General features: G+C 55.2%; 1 protein-coding gene across 1 annotated transcript in view; it reads right to left on the bottom strand.

Annotated features, from left to right (window-relative positions):
* Positions 1-18,533, bottom strand: part of LOC136790775 (uncharacterized) — a 45,222-nt gene that overhangs the window by 5,914 nt on the left and 20,775 nt on the right. The window contains exons 33-46 of the mRNA XM_066996553.1: positions 18,255-18,442; positions 17,201-17,338; positions 16,888-16,999; positions 16,539-16,682; positions 16,082-16,264; positions 8,992-9,111; positions 8,720-8,842; positions 8,067-8,222; positions 7,712-7,969; positions 7,319-7,398; positions 6,766-6,904; positions 6,558-6,650; positions 6,059-6,163; positions 5,725-5,848 (exon numbers count right to left, since the gene is read on the bottom strand). Of these exons, the coding sequence (XP_066852654.1) occupies positions 5,725-5,848; positions 6,059-6,163; positions 6,558-6,650; positions 6,766-6,904; positions 7,319-7,398; positions 7,712-7,969; positions 8,067-8,222; positions 8,720-8,842; positions 8,992-9,111; positions 16,082-16,264; positions 16,539-16,682; positions 16,888-16,999; positions 17,201-17,338; positions 18,255-18,442 (1,963 nt within the window). The remainder of the gene's footprint in view (positions 1-5,724; positions 5,849-6,058; positions 6,164-6,557; positions 6,651-6,765; positions 6,905-7,318; positions 7,399-7,711; positions 7,970-8,066; positions 8,223-8,719; positions 8,843-8,991; positions 9,112-16,081; positions 16,265-16,538; positions 16,683-16,887; positions 17,000-17,200; positions 17,339-18,254; positions 18,443-18,533) is intronic.

Below are 18,533 nucleotides of genomic sequence, written 5' to 3'. Positions count from 1 at the left end.
GTGGCCTCACCACTGTGGACAAAGGGTCTTTTTCCCAGGGCCAGGGGGGGCACGCTGGAGCCTGTGGGGCGAGGCCTGGCAGGATGCACAAATGGCTTCTGAAGGAGTTGGCGGACCTCACCGTGAGGCCTCCCAGGATTATCCTTCAAATGTCACCGCGATCAGGAGAGGCTGCTGAGGACTGGGAGAAAGCAAACGTCGCTCCTGTCGTCAAGGTGGGCCAGGAGAGAGACCTGGGCACTGCGGGCAGGTCGGCCTCACCCCAGTCCTCAGGGATGGGATGGGATCGGAACCGTTTCCAGCCCTGTGCAGGACGAGGCTGGGAGGGGAGCAGCCAGCACGTGCGATGCCGGGGGACGGAGTGCCTCAGCTGCCTGACGGCAGCCACAGCCAGGCTGGGCGAGGGGAGAGCGGGGCAGGGCCCAGCGCACCGCCGCTGCTCAGCGCCTCTGGGCTGAGGCCTGCTCCCGTCCCCCTGCCCCGTCCTCCCACCCCACGTTGGGGGCAGGGCGCGAGGGCTGGGTTGCGGGGGGCTGCAGGAGCGGCCCTGAGGGAGCCAAGGCTGGGGCTGCCCCGGGCACAGCCTGCACGGCCGGTTCTGGCCTGTTCCAGATGGTGCCAGCCGGTTCCCCAATGGACCGGGAGGACTCCACCGGGGCACCCGGAGACACCTCTTAGCGAATCAGAGCTTGCGGCGCCACTGTGGCACGGCGGGTGCAGCCCATGGCCCCGGTGTCATAAGGGCACGCTGTAACAGCACGCCATAAGGGCACGCTGTAACAACACGCCATAAGGGCACGCTGTAACAGCACGCCATAAGGGCACGCTGTAACAACACGCCATAAGGGCACGCTGTAACAGCACGCCATAAGGGCACGCTGTAACAACACGCCGTAAGGGCATGCTGTAACAGCACGCCAGCCCTCCCCAAGATGGGGCTTTGCGTCCCAGAGGGCCCGGTGGCGTGGAGTCGGCGTTTGTTCCCAATGTGCGTGTTTGATAAGAAACTTACCGAGGCAGATGCTTACAAACTTAGCGGGTTGGCTCCTTGGCGGGATTGCTGGGCCTTTTTTTATATGTCTAGTGCTAGACATGTAAACTAGCTAGACATGCTAGACATAGTGCCGAGTAGCGAAGGTACTCTAGTTCCTGCAACCCAGAAACCCGTTTGTCAGCTGGGTAACGAGGCCAAAGCAGACATTCAGCCAGCAGAGGCCATCCACGCGGCGCGTGCAGGCCCCTGCCCACCCCCCACTTCTCAGACCAGCGGCAGAAAGAGTTGGGTTCACTCACAGACTCGAAGAACATCTTGGTGGACCTGGCGATGGCTTCAAAGGCCGATCCCAAGTTCACTGCCTGCAGCACCCTCACGAACTCAGCTAGCGCCACCATGCTTTCTGCAACCACCTCGGGACAGGCAATGTCCGCCAGGCTCTGTTGCAGCACCTGTACAACAGGTCTCCTGTGCTTTCGCACCTGCAAAGCCAAAGACACGCACAGACTTAGGGCTCTTCCTGCCTCAAAGAGCTGCTCTTTACGTGGCTGACAGGCCTGTTACGAAGCATTGTTACTCTGACATTTTGCACCAAATTTTCCCTTGGCAGCCCTGCTGGCATCGGGGGAAAGAGCGTGGCCTTAGGAAAGAGCCCTGTTTTTGCCTTTGCCGCTCTGTCCAGGCTCTCGAAGCAGCTCTCCCCCGGGGTCTTGCTAGGGAGGGGCTCCAGTCAGAGCACAGGAAAATCCGTCTCACCTCCACGGGCACACTGCTGACTGCGTTGCCCAGAGCTCTCGCTGCCATCTGCCTTATGGTGCTGCTTCGGTGCTGTGCTTTCTCAGTGAAGACCCTGAGAATCTTCAGGACGTTCCTCCCCTCGATAGGCGGGTCATTCATCAGCTACAATAGAGCAACACATCCACGAGAGTCAGGACACAACCTCAGCCCAGGCACAGCACACAAACAGGGTTCGAACAAAGGAGCTTCCATCCGAGTCTCGATGGCGACGCTTTCTTCTGATCTCTTCCCACAGAAAGAGGCAGCCCAAGCAGCAATACCTTTAAGAAAAGCCCTCTGGAGCCCTCCTGCCCTCCTAGTGCCTCACCTCAGCAAAGAAAGCCATGGCCGTCAGCTGCAGGTTTGCTGATGGGCAGTCCAGCCACTGGGAGAAGCTCTCAATCAGCTCCTGTGAGATGAGCTGCGCACGGACCAGGACTCTGCACAAAGAGCACAAGAGGCAACGCCTGGTCAGGCGGGAAGGCTGCAGGCTGCCACCCCGGACTTCCCCTCCTCCAGCACAGGCGCTGTTCTGTCCTGCAGCAGAGCTCCCCGAGCACGCAGGAAAGGTCCCCGCCAGCCGTTGCCCTGGACGCAGCCACCCAGAGGAAGGTGAGATGCTGCCTTGGGGCTCTCACCTCGTCAGGAGGCACATGCCCTCGGCATGAGTGTGGGGGCTCTCCAGCATCGCCGACATTTTTTGCATCCAGGACGGCGTCAGCCAGTTCTTCTGAGTGCATTTGCTCCGCACTGACATAAGAGTTTCGCAAAAAGGCCTGGTGAAAGAACAAGAGCCAGAGGAGTCTCAGATCACAGCAGCATTCCGGAGGGGAAGACTTAGCAGAGCAAGAATGCTCAGCAGCTTTACGAGCCGGTTCTTCACTCATCCCAAGCTCCATCGAGGGAGAGGCAAAGAACCGCTGAAGCAACGCTGTGTAGCCGCCAAGTCTGTAAAGCTGGCAAAAAAACAACTGTCTTTCTTAGACCTGGCAATGCCCCAAGCCACTTACAGAAGGACAAAACCCAGGGCCCCCAGGCTCAATCGATGCCAGGCACCCACAGCCCTCCCTACGGGCCCTTGCTGCCAGCACGTTGCGCAGAGGGGCTTGCAGGCTACAGACGGCCCCAGCTTTCTCCTGCCCTTGAGGAGCGGGAGCAGGGACAGAGCGCGGTGCTACAAAGAATTCCCGGGATGGGGCCCCCCAGCTGGGCCTTAAGGGCACCCTGCGGCAAAGTGCCCTGTTATGTTGTGGGGGGACTGACCTGACCACTCGAACCTCCGCAGGGAGGCAGCACCGCCTGAGTGCAATGGTTGGTGCACCCTGACAGGCCATGAATTACACCGGCAGGGCCTCTAGGGCAGGAAAGCACAGCTGCCTGTGGTCAGAGCTGGGCCACAAACCCTACGAGGATGTGGCAGCTGTGCTCGTGCTCCCTGGAAGTCACCGCGCAGGAAGACCCTCAGCACACAGACATCTCTACCGTAATGAAAACAAACTTTGGACAAGCCATCATGCAATAATTACAGCCTGCCCGAGCGAAAAACAGAGAAAAGAAACCCCAAACAAACGGGGATGGGAGGAAAAAAACAAATCCGCAGCCTCAAGTGGCCTCATGCCTAGGAAGCAGGACAGGAAACAAACAAACATGCTTGCCTAGGCAATTCAAGCCCCCCTTCCCTGCTCCTCCCGCTCCTGACCTGCGCACGTTGTCCTCTCGCCGCTGATCCTCAGAGAGCCCTCTCCAGGGGCTGAGGGGCGCAAACAGCATCTCTTCCCCCAGTGCCTCGCTGACCTGCAGCAGGAGCCCAGGGAGGAGGGAGGGAAGCAAGCTCTGGACCCCCTTCTCGGACTGCACAGACACCACTTCTGAGATGGCACAGGCGACCTACAGGGAAATTAGACCGAGAACCACCTGTTAAACAAGAGCTTTGCCACCAGCCCCGGCCCCCTGGCTGCCTGGGGCACTTTTACTGCCTGCACGTCCCGTATCCGTGACAGCCTTGCAGCCTGGGAGCAGCGGCTGTCCCGGCCGTCCCGAACTGCTAACGCGGAGACGCCCCAGCACAGCGTCCTGGCAGTGTCCAGAGACGTTTGCAAAGGGCACCCAACGCCTTTGCCTCGGACTTTGTGTGGGGGAGCAGACGCAAACCCCTGCCACTGAACGTACAGTCAAGGACTCCGGAGAAGGCTGGTGGTCCTCCAGCCTGCGACTGGACGAGCTGGGCTCGGAGCTGTCGTCTCCCACTCTCTTCAGCTTCTCGGATAAGCGCCTCAGCACACAGATGCCAATGCTGTCTTTCCCCAGAGTCCTCCACAGCTCCAGTGTGTTTCTGCAAAGGAGAAGATGTGCAACCATGAGCCCGTATGCTCTGTTACCTGTGATGCCTTCACCTCACTCTTCTTCAGCAGCTGGGCTGAAGATGCCCGGTTCCTACCAGCGATACGAGCACACCTCAGACATTTTGGTGTAGGAAAAGGAGCTGCTGCTTCACTTGGATCACCCTAGTGGAGACAAGCTACGGCTCTCTGACCCCAGCAAGAAAGGGAGTAGTGCATATACCTGTCCATAGGCACAAACTTCTGGATGATGACATCCGTCGTGAGCTCCTCGTGATAGCGGGCCAGGATCAGCACCGCATCGTGCACAAAGTACATGAACGAGGTCTGCAGCATGGACCATGTGCAGGTGTGCAGGATGGAGAGGACTCCTGGCACCTGAAAGAAGCAGGGGAGAAGGAATGTCTTGGTACGTCCTTGCTTCTGCGGGGACATGGACGTTCAGCCCATGAGCCACGCCTTCTCCCTTGCCACGCTTTCAAGCTTTAAGGCGAAATTTCACCCCTACCACCTTGCCCAAGCCCTGGCTCTGCACCGAGAGCTTCTTTAGCACACAAACGGCAAGATGTGTGGTGCGACAGCCAAAACGAGAAAGTCCACGTCGCAGAAAAATGTCTCTTACGTCTGGAAGAATGTCCTTTCCACATATTTTCACGAAGGTGATCATCCAGTTCCCTGCAGCACGCACACGTCTTCCTCTGGCACGCCGGAAGGTCTCCTTGATGGCCATCATGAAGTCAGTGGCCTTAATGCAAACTTGAGGGCACTCTTTACCTTTCCAATTTTGACAGAGGTCTGGAGCTGCTGAGATGCGGCGATCTGATTACTCAGCCCCTCACACCAGCTCGCAGGGTCATCTGTCTCAAACACCCTGTTCGTGGCCTTGACTGGAACGAGCATGGGGAGAAAAGGGGAGTCACACTTAGGGAAACTGAACTTCCGTTCCCGGGCTTTGCTGAAGGGGGACCAGAAGCCAGGGTAGTTAGTCTTTAACTCGGTGCAGCGGGATGTCCCTTGCCAGGTTCTGCAGCTGACAAGCTGGCGGTGCTTGTTTCAGGGGCTGCAGGCCTCTGCTCCCTGCAGCTGCCTCTCCTCCTGCCACACAGGCCACCAGCGTCTCTGGGAGGCCCACACTCTACTCTGCGCAGACAGATGCTGCTCGGTGAAAAGGTGGTAAGAACTGCCTTCGATGTGATTTCCCGGGGGGGGGTTGGTTGGTGCCCCATCCAGCAGCTTCCTTCAGTACAGAGAGTGTTTCTCAAGGGGCTGGAAAGGGGTTGAACCAAAATCCATCGCCTCACGCTCTGGGCCTGCAGCTCAGCTCCCTCCTTCCTAACGCTCCTCACTTGAGGGGTCTACGTCCTGCTGTCAGCAGCGGGGGATGGCCCTGAGTGCCCCCGGCTGCAGGAAACGCTGCTGGCGGGTGGGACTGGGTGTTCCTCTGCCAGGATCCCTCCCCAGGTGGCTGGGGAGGTGGAGGACGAACAGGGTGGGGAGAGGACAGCAGCCGAGCACCGTGCCTCTCCTTTCCCTCCTGGCAGCAGGGCCCAGCCCCTGGGAGCCTGGTAGGGCCAGGCGGGGCACAGAGGGCCGGCAGGCGCCTGCTCTACTCACCTTGGATGTGGAGAAGGGAGCTGAGGCAGGTAGCGGCCAGCTGGCGGGAGCTGGTCACGGGGTCATAGGTCAGAGGCCCCAGCAATCCCGCCAAGGAGCCAAACGGCACGTAGGCACATCTTGTCTGCATGGGGGAGAGGAAGAACAAAGGCTGTAGGCGGCCCCAGCGCCCCCTTGCATCTCCCACCCGTGCCCCACTCAAGCCAGGACTGGGCAGAGGGGCCACCCCATAGTGCTGGGGGACCCGAAAGCCCGTGCACAGCTGGGCAGAGCTCCCCTTCCAGGCCCCAGTGGTTCCAGGGAGCAGGGGCACACGGTGGGCATCCTTACTCACCTGGAAAGTGACTCCATCTCTGCAATCCGCCAGCAGCTGGGCGTAGACCTGCAGGGCCCTCTTGCGCTCCCACGGATTGTCCGAGGAGAGCCGGAGCCACAGTACCTGGGGCAGAACAGCTCTGTCTCACAGGGGGCATCTTTCCCTTCCCGCCATCCCTCTCCATTTCCCTCCCTTCCTGGCACTTTCCCTGAGGGCCTGCCCCGCGGCCCCACCGAGTGGGCACTGGCACTGCTGCCTGCACTGCCCCACTCTCTTCAGACACACCTGCCCCCACCCAGGAGCTTTTTCATGCAGCCATCTCCTTGCTCCAGCCGGCCAAGGGATGCCTCTTGGCTCTCCCCCCTGCAGGGCCCATTTCTTTGCCTCCCTGAGGTCACAGTGACCTGGCATGGCAGCAGGAGGTTCCTGCTCCTCTGCTAATTCGCCAGGGGCCCCAGATCTCGGTCCCCACTACTGACAGGAGGGATGCTTTCCCCACCGCCCCATGGATACTCACGTGGACGATGTCTACGAAGACGACAGTGGTTGGCTTTGTCTTGAGCAGGACTGCCATGAGCCGGCCCAGAGCCTTCGTGGCCATGTGCAGAGACTGGAAGCAGAGGAGAGGGACAGAGATGCGGTATCACGGTTGCTGCCAGCGCACAGGTTGTGCTGGGGGGTGGGGTCCTGACCAAGATGTGGGCAGGGAAGGGACAGCAAGGTACCTGTAGCTGCAGCAATGCCACCTCCGCGTTCCCTATCTCCTCCATCTGCTCATCCGCTGAAGGAAGTGGCAGAATGGACTGGCAGCAGTCAGACAGCAGGCTGCAAATTTCCTTCCTGCTAAAAGAGATCTTCAGCTTGCTGGCAAGGGGAAAAAGGAAGAGGAAAAAAAAAAAAAAAAAAGAGTTACTAGCGCTCTCCAGAGACGGTCAAATGGCATCTGGTCTTGTCCTCATCGACCGCCCCAAATCTAACCAGCCTAGCCTGTGGCGGTGAGTGCTGCCTTCAGCTCCAGCAGCTGCTCTCTCCTCCCCGGCAGCAAATACCCCCCAGCTCCAAAGTGAGGGAGACCCTGGGGCTCCTTATCTTCCCTGCCAGATGGCAGGAGGACCAGAGCCTTTCTCCCCGCCCAGAACCTTCCCTACAGGTCACTGGGCACAACAGACCAGCCCTCCCTCTTGTAGATGCTGCTCCTCTTCCCCTACCCCCTTTGGGAGTTCCCCGACACGACGAACGTCATCCCGCCTCACAGCCCCCGCAGCTCCTCGCTCTTACCTCCACTGCTCCAGGGCCAGAATCACCTTCAGGTGCAGTGACGATGCCGGGAAGTCCCAGAGAGTCTTCCTCATCAAGTTCTGCAAGTCCCAGAGAGAAATTTGCAAAGTGGGCATTGGGCATAGGAGAGCTCTTGCACCCTGCCCAGAGACGGGCGCTACTACCAGACACTGGCTCCATCACTCCTGCAGCTCCCACAGAGACGCTGCAGGATGTAGCAGCTCCCCAGCGGCTGCCCAGCCATGGCCACTGACTGCCAGCACCCAACGGCCCCACCAGCTGGGGACATGGCTCTAGGAGCTCAGGAGCTCCCACTCAGCTGAGGGAGACCTTCATGCCTCATGGCATGGCCCAAAACTCCCCTGCAAGACAGCTCTGGCTCTGGGCACTCACCTGCAGGATCAGCAGCAGCTTGTGCTGCAGGACGGGATCAAAGCTGCCGAAGTTACCCACAGCTTGGATGGCACAACCGACCTCGGTGATGCTCTGCACCAGGGCGAGATTTTTCTCCAAGTTCTGAGGCCCAGCAGAGAAGAAAACACTTTGAACTGGATGAAGGTCCGCGGGCTGCAAGAGGAACATGTGCACGTGGGGGAAATCTAGGGGAAGGGCTTGGATCTTCATGCTGGGACAAACTGTTTCTTGGGGGACCTTTTGAAAGAGACGGCCCATCTCAGTATGCCCTAGCGCGGAGGGACTGGAGCTGGGGCACCCAGCATCCCTGCCCCTGCACGCGCCGAGCTCTCACCTGGCTACTGGAGATGTAGAGCAGCAGGATGTTGCCCACGATGTCTGCCTCCACGTGGGCGAGCAGTTGTTCCTTGGAGGCACGCAGTGCCATGCTGCTGTAGGTGAGCATGGCAGCATTGCAAGTGGCCTGAGCTCTCCTGCTGGCCCGGGTCATCTGCGTTGGTAAAGATGCTGTGAGACGTCTGCCCGATGGCCCCCCACACCCCACGACGCCCCTTGGGCTCCCGAGGCAGGAGCTGCCCTGCCCCTGCACCAGCTTCTTATTTCCCCGGGCACGTCCTGGCAGCTCCTCAAGCTGCTCCCCCAGCTCTCTGTGAGCTCTGGGGCCAGGAGCTGTTCCGAGCCCGCAGGCCGGGCTCTCGCATGGGGCTGGGCCGGAAGGGCGCAGCCTCTGTCACGCTGCATTTCGGTCAGGGGAACAGGGCTGTGTGCAAGCAGCCGCTGCAGCTTGGATCCACGAGGCACAAAACCCCATCCTCTCCGAAGACACCCCACGGGCCCCAGCTGCGGGGGGTCCCTTCGAAGCGCAGGTCTCGAGGGGCTCTTACACTAGGGGCAACCTAAATGCAGCTGCCATGATTTGGCCGCTACTGGTGCAGAAGTGAAAAGAAGGTGGAAGAAAGCCAATGAGTGAAACCCCAAACGCTTCACCTTCTTGCGTCTGGAAGCCCCAAAACACTGGGCGTTGCACAGTGTGGCAGCAAACGTTGTGAAGGTCTCCAAGGCCAGGCGGAAGTGGCTGTCGGCGGCTTGGCAGACAAGAGAAATGATTCCCTGCAACAAAAGACCGAGGGACAGTTGGCACAGGCCCAGACGTTCAGTCACGGCCAGCCACAGTGGCAGGCAGCGATGAGGAGATGGAAAAGGCCTGGAGCAGGGCCGGAAGAAGCCCTTTCCCCCAGGGACAGACCAGGGAAACTCACCTGGGCCTCAGATGGCTCCTCAGGTTTTGCTTTCTTCAGATGTTGCAGCGGCTTCTCTTGGACGTGTGGGAGTTCCTGACAAGCTCCCAGCGTTGTCCCAAGAGCCTTGTACAGGAAAGCCTGGAAGGGAAAAAGCCGAGCCCGAGATGCAGCAACAGCGTGGCCTGCTGGAACGGGGCCAGACCAGGACAGGCCCCAGCGCACGGGGAGCAGCCGAGACCGGACGCAGGGATGGGCTTTAGCCAGCCCCGCTCAGCACGGAGGGAAAGGCCGCTGGGGGGCAAGGGCTGGGGAAGCAGCGCAGAGCACCGCCTGCAGCCCCAGCCCCGCAGGACGAGGATGTCAGATGGGGGTGTTAGCGTTCATGAAGACACATAATCCACAAAGTGATTATATGAAGGTGTTTTATTAGGCGCTGGAAGTTAGGGGCATGCCTGCCCAAATCTAACTTTGTCTGATTTGTTCTCTTAGTTCTCTTTTATCCCCTAAGCTATTACAGACACATTAGGTTTCACAACTCATCTATGCATATTCATTTCCTAGCTCCGCCTAGCCTCGCTTCGTATGCTAATTATCAGTCCTTCTGCGCTTGCGTACTAATCTCTGATGGTCGTCAGGATGAAGTAAGATGTCTTCATCAGAGTTGAACTTTTTAACCTTTCCTTCTCATGCATGCTCTCTGAGCCCTTGGTCTCAGTCCAAACCGCAAGGTTGGTTTGATCCAGTTCCCAGAGTCCAAGAAGCCCCAGTTATCTAGACGTCTTGCAAATTGAGCATTCTTTTAATCCTCCTTACTCCTCATCATGAATTGGTGCGTTCTCATGTTACCCTTGCACATATATTTTGTATCTTCCAAGTACAGCCTCGGAACAGTACATCGCAAATGTAACATATTAAACAATATTGTATTATTTCTTCTTCTATTACTAACATTTCCCCCCTTTGAAAGCATTTCACTCCTTCGAGGAGGGCAAATGCTTTCACTAACTAACTAAAATGTTTTACACTCAGTGCTCACCAATAATATAATCAAGGAAAATAACTTCATTAGGAAGCAAGAAAATTACAAAGATTAGGATTGTCACAACATTTCATAAGTCTACCACTTCTGCTTTATTTTATGTTCGCTCTTCTGGTTGGTTTCACTTGATCTGAAACCGATTTTGTCTATTCAGTTTTCATTGCATTTCGCCTCCTGGGTTCCTCAGATTCTTTCTCTGAAATCCGGAGTTGTTAGATGCTGGTGGAGGATATTGAGGACGTGGTTCCATTTGCCGAGCAATGGTTTGCATCACTGTCCAGTTCCAGGTTGTCTTCCTTAGCATCAGACTTTTCAGCATTATAAATGTTAAGCAAATTAGTATCCCTACAATCACCAATATAATTATTGTCTCCAGTAAGGACTTAACCCAGTTACTAATAGTCCATCAGCTAAAAATTTTATCCAACCAGCTTGTTGTCATATCTTTCTCTTCCTGTTCTGCTTCTTGTTCTACTCAAGCCAGTTGTTCTATGACATGTTCTACATCAATAGTCACATTTGAAATGTGAATGCAGCAATGATCAATATGATCTTTTAGAAATCTGCATACTCCATGTTCCTTTAATAACAGTGTATCTAATGCCAATAGATTTTTGTAGCACCATTTTAGTTGTAGATTGTAGTTGGATATTAAGGTCTCTAAAGCCTTCTTTTGTGGCTCTCGTGCGCCTACTCACTTGTCCTGTAAGTTTATAAATCATTTCCCTATTTCGATAAGTAACTACCTTTGCAAATAGAGATTCTAATGCCCAATTGAATTTTACTCCATCCGAGGGTTCATGCCATATATCTTCATCTGCCCCTTCTTCTAAACTTCTTTTTGCTCTACTAATTTGTAGGGTTTCCAACTTTCCCTTAAAAGGAGACTTTTTCCCTATTGGACGCAGTGTGGGGAGGGAGTCCTAGAATTATTTCTTTTAGCTCCCCATCTATCGGCAGGTGTGTAGTCCAAGTTCCATTACTGGCTGCCCATACAAATTGTCCTGGACTTTGTATGGTACTATAGCTACAATCCACTGCAACTTGACTAGCCTGGCTATTTCTTTCCAAATTGTACTTAATTCCTCGGCAAACACATCCTGCCCTAAGAGCTATCAATACCGGAAGTAAGTGCTTGATATCTTCATTATTACTGTCGCAAGTGTATTTCTTCTCACAAGTCCACCAAGCTACCTTTGTTGACTCTTGTCTACCACTACTATCAACCCGGCTTACTGTATAAAACTGATCAGTTCCATTCTGCTTTCCCTGCCATTTAATACACCATGATGTATTCCCTCCATACTGGAATTTCTGCAATAAACTTACTGTCCAAGAACTATCCCACCCTTTCATTCCTTTTGGCTCATTTTTCTCTTGACATTCCCAAACAATCTTTTCTCTAACTCCTTCTACTACACGTAGTTTGTCGTAATAACACTGTCCCACATTCTTAAATCTGCCTATCGTTATGAATTGGTAGTTCTTCTTTTCACATTCAGACCTTGATGTTGGGGGGGCTCAGTTTCCTATAGTATTGTGTAACATTTATCCTCTCTAAAACTTTCACTTCTTTACATTGAATTGTTTCATTTCCTTTTACTTGGGGCAGTGGGGAGGTTATTGTACCCCACTCAAGCGGGTCCCCCGTTGCTTTTGGAATGGGCATACAAGCAGTAATTCTATCAGTTCCTTTAATTATGGCAAAATCTTTAATCCATCCGACCAGTAAATTCTCTGATGGTTGCCTGTGTGGGATCTGTACCACTTGTGTCCATGGTACCTGGCCCTCTCTTTTTCTTCTAGATCCTTTTCGGTGGGCTACCAATATTCCTTTATCCAATTTCGGATATACCAATATTTCTCTTATCCCGTAATCTGGGCTATTTTCATGTGTTACCATGCACCGCTAGTTTCCTTTGTTGACTTTAGTAACACTAAACAGGGTTCAGGTGGTAGCTCCTCTCAGTTGTTGTCCCAATTCTATGGTTTTACTTACGTACGCCTTCCCCTTCCATCCAGCCTTCAATCCTGTATTGTCCCTGGTTGTGTCTACGTATATTTCCTGGCTCTGTCCGGAGTCATTTATTTTTTCCCAGACCACCTGTAGAGAGCTAATTGTTATTGGTTTATTGTTATGCATTCGACATTCCAAAGTAACATTTTCTCCTTCGAATATTTCCTCTTTCTTATATTTTTCTGGTATTTCTAGGAACTCAATTACAAGGTATTTACACAAAACAATTACTGTTATCGTTACCGTTGTTAAGAACCCCAACATTGTATGGTTATACGCGCCTCATCTGTAGTTTTGTATTTCCGATTGCTCGCACTGACCAAAATTCGGGAACCTTTTTCACCCGAGTATAATGAATCCAAGCATCCACCCCTTCTACCTTTACAGCTGTAAAAGTAGTCAATAATACTTGATAAGGTCCGGCCCACCGTTCTCTCAGGGGTTCTTCATTCCAGTTTTTAATGTACACTCGGTCACCTGGATGAATATCGTGGACAGGATTTTCCAGTGACAACGGTCGGTTCCACACCAGAACACTTTGAAGTTGAGCTAAAGTTTTACCAAGAGACAATATATAATTATAAACATCCTGGCTCCCTGTTATATGCGTATTAGGATTTGGTTCTGGGGATTCATAAGGCTTTCCATACATTATCTCATATGGGCTTACTGACATTCCACTCCTTGGCTTTATCCTTATTCTCAGTAAAGCTATAGGCAAAGCTTGTGGCCATTGTATTTTGGCTTCCTGGCAGATTTTACTGATCTGTCCCTTTAGAGTTTGGTTCATCCTTTCTACCTGTCCGCTAGATTGGAGTCTCCATGCAGTATGTAAATTCCAAGAAATTCCTAATAGCCGGCTTACGTCTTTAACCACAGATGCAACAAAGTGGGGTCCCCTATCCGAGGATATTCCTAACGGAAACCCCAAACCTCGGAATGGTTTTCCATTATATAACCATTTTACTGTCTCTTTAGCTTGATTGGTGCAACAGGGAAGGGCTTCTGGCCATCCGAAAAAGGTGTCAACCCCTACTAACAAATACCTATATCCCCCAGTCCTAGGTACCTCTACAAAATCAACTTACCAGTAATCTCCTGGTTCTATTCCTACTCTAACTCTTCCCATTTCAGCATGTTTTCTTGCTACTGGATTATTTTTCAGACAAATCGCACACTGACATTACTGATTTTGCCATTGTTAACATATGTGTAGAGACAATGCTACGTTTTAAAAATGGTACCATTGCCTCTGCACCCCAGTGACACTCATTATGTCTTGTCTGAAGTATTTCTCGCATCACCAAGGGGGATATTACTATCTGGCCCGTAGCGGTTACATAGCGTCCATCAGAGTTCTTTCGGGCCTTTAGGAGATTTGCTAATTTCTCATCCTCTGGCAAATATCTTGGGGTTCCCAAGATACAGCCTCGGAACAGTATATCGCAAATGTAACATATTAAACAATATTGTATTATTTCTTCTTCTATTGCTAACAGGGGCAGTCCTGTAAGCTGTCAGTGACTGAAATGTGACCTGTTGCACATGGAGTGGGTTAGGAACAGGAATTCACACCAGCTGTTTTGGACATGACTGCATTGTCATGTATATATTTGTACATAAAATCCTGTGTTTAATGGTAGATGATCTACCAGACTGCAAAGGAGAAACTCCTGGTCCAAGCGGGTTCCAGAAGTTCCGGTTGGTTTGAGCTGTGGGAGCAACTGCTTTCTCTTTCCTCTTTCCTCTGGGCCCTGCCTTTGCAGAACAGGGCAGACAGGGTTGCTCAGAGCTTGGCCTGTGTGCAGGAGAAGCACCACACAGCTGGCGCTAGCAGAGTGGCCGGGCCCCTCACGGGGCGATGCTCAGATTGGCTCGCTGCCCCGTCCCGGGGAGGTGCAGGCAGCGTGGTGGGCAGCGAGTCCAGCCTGCCCCCCGCAGCCTGCCAGGCACCAGCTTGCTGGTTCATCCTTGCCGGGGCCTGCTCCGGAGGCTGAGCCACAGCACCCACCGTGCTGTGTACCATGGGCTCAAGATGGGGTAGACAGGGACACAGGGCTTTTCATTGCAACCTGCCTCCGAGTTCCTTAAAAAGCTTTAGCAACCATCAAGTTGTGATATTTAGAGCCTTGCACAGTGGCTCCCCAAGTATGTGTCCCAGCCGTAGGGCAGGGCGGGAAGCCAGGGCTGTGGAGCAGTGCTCTGATGTTTGCCTCTTTGCTCTGTACTTTAGATGACATCCTGGCGAGAAGAAGAAGAAGGAATTGAGGCTCCGTCAGATAGCAGGTCGGTTCACGTGGGGCTGAGCTCCGGATCCGTGGGTCTGGGCAGAGGTCAGAGCCCAGAAGCAGCCCGGCAAATGCCCGGCACCAGGGGCCGGCCAGCCAGGGGGGAGCAGCTCCAGGGTGGCAGGGGGGACAGCTGCCTGGGCTGGCTGCTCACAGCTCTTTCTGTCTTGTTGCAGCTTTCCAAGGCCTGAGCAGCACTGAGGACACCCGAGCGTGGCAGGCGGCAGACAAAGCCCTCCGTGACTGTGGCACACTGTGGGCAATAAAATTCCGCACGTGGTCTCACCGCTGTGTACTTGGGGAAATACAACTCAATGTGGCCTCACCACTGTGGACAAAGGGTCTTTTTCCCAGGGCCAGGGGGGGCACGCTGGAGCCTGTGGGGCGAGGCCTGGCAGGATGCACAAATGGCTTCTGAAGGAGTTGGCGGACCTCACCGTGAGGCCTCCCAGGATTATCCTTCAAATGTCACCGCGATCAGGAGAGGCTGCTGAGGACTGGGAGAAAGCAAACGTCGCTCCTGTCGTCAAGGTGGGCCAGGAGAGAGACCTGGGCACTGCGGGCAGGTCGGCCTCACCCCAGTCCTCAGGGATGGGATGGGATCGGAACCGTTTCCAGCCCTGTGCAGGACGAGGCTGGGAGGGGAGCAGCCAGCACGTGCGATGCCGGGGGACGGAGTGCCTCAGCTGCCTGACGGCAGCCACAGCCAGGCTGGGCGAGGGGAGAGCGGGGCAGGGCCCAGCGCACCGCCGCTGCTCAGCGCCTCTGGGCTGAGGCCTGCTCCCGTCCCCCTGCCCCGTCCTCCCACCCCACGTTGGGGGCAGGGCGCGAGGGCTGGGTTGCGGGGGGCTGCAGGAGCGGCCCTGAGGGAGCCAAGGCTGGGGCTGCCCCGGGCACAGCCTGCACGGCCGGTTCTGGCCTGTTCCAGATGGTGCCAGCCGGTTCCCCAATGGACCGGGAGGACTCCACCGGGGCACCCGGAGACACCTCTCAGCGAATCAGAGCTTGCGGCGCCACTGTGGCACGGCGGGTGCAGCCCATGGCCCCGGTGTCATAAGGGCACGCTGTAACAACACGCCGTAAGGGCACGCTGTAACAGCACGCCATAAGGGCATGCTGTAACAACACGCCATAAGGGCACGCTGTAACAGCACGCCATAAGGGCACGCTGTAACAGCACGCCATAAGGGCATGCTGTAACAACACGCCATAAGGGCACGCTGTAACAGCACGCCATAAGGGCACGCTGTAACAACACGCCATAAGGGCACGCTGTAACAGCACGCCATAAGGGCACGCTGTAACAACACGCCATAAGGGCACGCTGTAACAGCACGCCATAAGGGCATGCTGTAACAACACGCCATAAGGGCACGCTGTAACAGCACGCCAGCCCTCCCCAAGATGGGGCTTTGCGTCCCCCAGGGCCCGGTGGCGTGGAGTCGGCGTTTGTTCCCAATGTGCGTGTTTGATAAGAAACTTACCGAGGCAGATGCTTACAAACTTAGCGGGTTGGCTCCTTGGCGGGATTGCTAGGCCTTTTTTTATATGTCTAGTGCTAGACATGTAAACTAGCTAGACATGCTAGACATAGTGCCGAGTAGCGAAGGTACTCTAGTTCCTGCAACCCAGAAACCCGTTTGTCAGCTGGGTAACGAGGCCAAAGCAGACATTCACCAGCAGAGGCCATCCACGCGGCGCGTGCAGGCCCCTGCCCACCCCCCACTTCTCAGACCAGCGGCAGAAAGAGTTGGGTTCACTCACAGACTCGAAGAACATCTTGGTGGACCTGGCGATGGCTTCAAAGGCCGATCCCAAGTTCACTGCCTGCAGCACCCTCACGAACTCAGCTAGCGCCACCATGCTTTCTGCAACCACCTCGGGACAGGCAATGTCCGCCAGGCTCTGTTGCAGCACCTGTACAACAGGTCTCCTGTGCTTTCGCACCTGCAAAGCCAAAGACACGCACAGACTTAGGGCTCTTCCTGCCTCAAAGAGCTGCTCTTTACGTGGCTGACAGGCCTGTTACGAAGCATTGTTACTCTGACATTTTGCACCAAATTTTCCCTTGGCAGCCCTGCTGGCATCGGGGGAAAGAGCGTGGCCTTAGGAAAGAGCCCTGTTTTTGCCTTTGCCGCTCTGTCCAGGCTCTCGAAGCAGCTCTCCCCCGGGGTCTTGCTAGGGAGGGGCTCCAGTCAGAGCACAGGAAAATCCGTCTCACCTCCACGGGCACACTGCTGACTGCGTTGCCCAGAGCTCTCGCTGCCATCTGCCTTATGGTGCTGCTTCGGTGCTGTGCTTTCTCAGTGAAGACCCTGAGAATCTTCAGGACGTTCCTCCCCTCGATAGGCGGGTCATTCATCAGCTACAATAGAGCAACACATCCACGAGAGTCAGGACACAACCTCAGCCCAGGCACAGCACACAAACAGGGTTCGAACAAAGGAGCTTCCATCCGAGTCTCGATGGCGACGCTTTCTTCTGATCTCTTCCCACAGAAAGAGGCAGCCCAAGCAGCAATACCTTTAAGAAAAGCCCTCTGGAGCCCTCCTGCCCTCCTAGTGCCTCACCTCAGCAAAGAAAGCCATGGCTGTCAGCTGCAGGTTTGCTGATGGGCAGTCCAGCCACTGGGAGAAGCTCTCAATCAGCTCCTGTGAGATGAGCTGCGCACGGACCAGGACTCTGCACAAAGAGCACAAGAGGCAACGCCTGGTCAGGCGGGAAGGCTGCAGGCTGCCACCCCGGACTTCCCCTCCTCCAGCACAGGCGCTGTTCTGTCCTGCAGCAGAGCTCCCCGAGCACGCAGGAAAGGTCCCCGCCAGCCGTTGCCCTGGACGCAGCCACCCAGAGGAAGGTGGTGAGATGCTGCCTTGGGGCTCTCACCTCGTCAGGAGGCACATGCCCTCGGCATGAGTGTGGGGGCTCTCCAGCATCGCCGACATTTTTTGCATCCAGGACGGCGTCAGCCAGTTCTTCTGAGTGCATTTGCTCAGCACTGACATAAGAGTTTCGCAAAAAGGCCTGGTGAAAGAACAAGAGCCAGAGGAGTCTCAGATCACAGCAGCATTCCGGAGGGGAAGACTTAGCAGAGCAAGAATGCTCAGCAGCTTTACGAGCCGGTTCTTCACTCATCCCAAGCTCCATCGAGGGAGAGGCAACTGAAGCAACGCTGTGTAGCCGCCAAGTCTGTAAAGCTGGCAAAAAAACAACTGTCTTTCTTAGACCTGGCAATGCCCCAAGCCACTTACAGAAGGACAAAACCCAGGGCCCCCAGGCTCAATCGATGCCAGGCACCCACAGCCCTCCCTACGGGCCCTTGCCGCCAGCACGTTGCGCAGAGGGGCTTGCAGGCTACAGACGGCCCCAGCTTTCTCCTGCCCTTGAGGAGCGGGAGCAGGGGCAGAGCGCGGTGCTACAAAGAATTCCCGGGATGGGGCCCCCCAGCTGGGCCTTAAGGGCACCCTGCGGCAAAGTGCCCTGTTATGTTGTGGGGGGACTGACCTGACCACTCGAACCTCCGCAGGGAGGCAGCACCGCCTGAGTGCAATGGTTGGTGCACCCTGACAGGCCATGAATTACACCGGCAGGGCCTCTAGGGCAGGAAAGCACAGCTGCCTGTGGTCAGAGCTGGGCCACAAACCCTACGAGGATGTGGCAGCTGTGCTCGTGCTCCCTGGAAGTCACCGCGCAGGAAGACCCTCAGCACACAGACATCTCTACCGTAATGAAAACAAACTTTGGACAAGCCATCATGCAATAATTACAGCCTGCCCGAGAGAAAAACAGAGAAAAGAAACCCCAAACAAACGGGGATGGGAGGAAAAAAACAAATCCGCAGCCTCAAGTGGCCTCATGCCTAGGAAGCAGGACAGGAAACAAACAAACATGCTTGCCTAGGCAATTCAAGCCCCCCTTCCCTGCTCCTCCCGCTCCTGACCTGCGCACGTTGTCCTCTCGCCGCTGATCCTCAGAGAGCCCTCTCCAGGGGCTGAGGGGCGCAAACAGCATCTCTTCCCCCAGTGCCTCGCTGACCTGCAGCAGGAGCCCAGGGAGGAGGGAGGGAAGCAAGCTCTGGACCCCCTTCTCGGACTGCACAGACACCACTTCTGAGATGGCACAGGCGACCTACAGGGAAATTAGACCGAGAACCACCTGTTAAACAAAAGCTTTGCCACCAGCCCCGGCCCCCTGGCTGCCTGGGGCACTTTTACTGCCT

This window comes from Anser cygnoides, chromosome 4 (genome assembly GCF_040182565.1).
Source record: "Anser cygnoides isolate HZ-2024a breed goose chromosome 4, Taihu_goose_T2T_genome, whole genome shotgun sequence".
Lineage (NCBI taxonomy): Eukaryota > Metazoa > Chordata > Aves > Anseriformes > Anatidae > Anser > Anser cygnoides.
The sequence above is the reverse complement of the archived record's forward strand: the minus strand, read 5'-3'. Positions and strand labels throughout refer to the sequence as shown.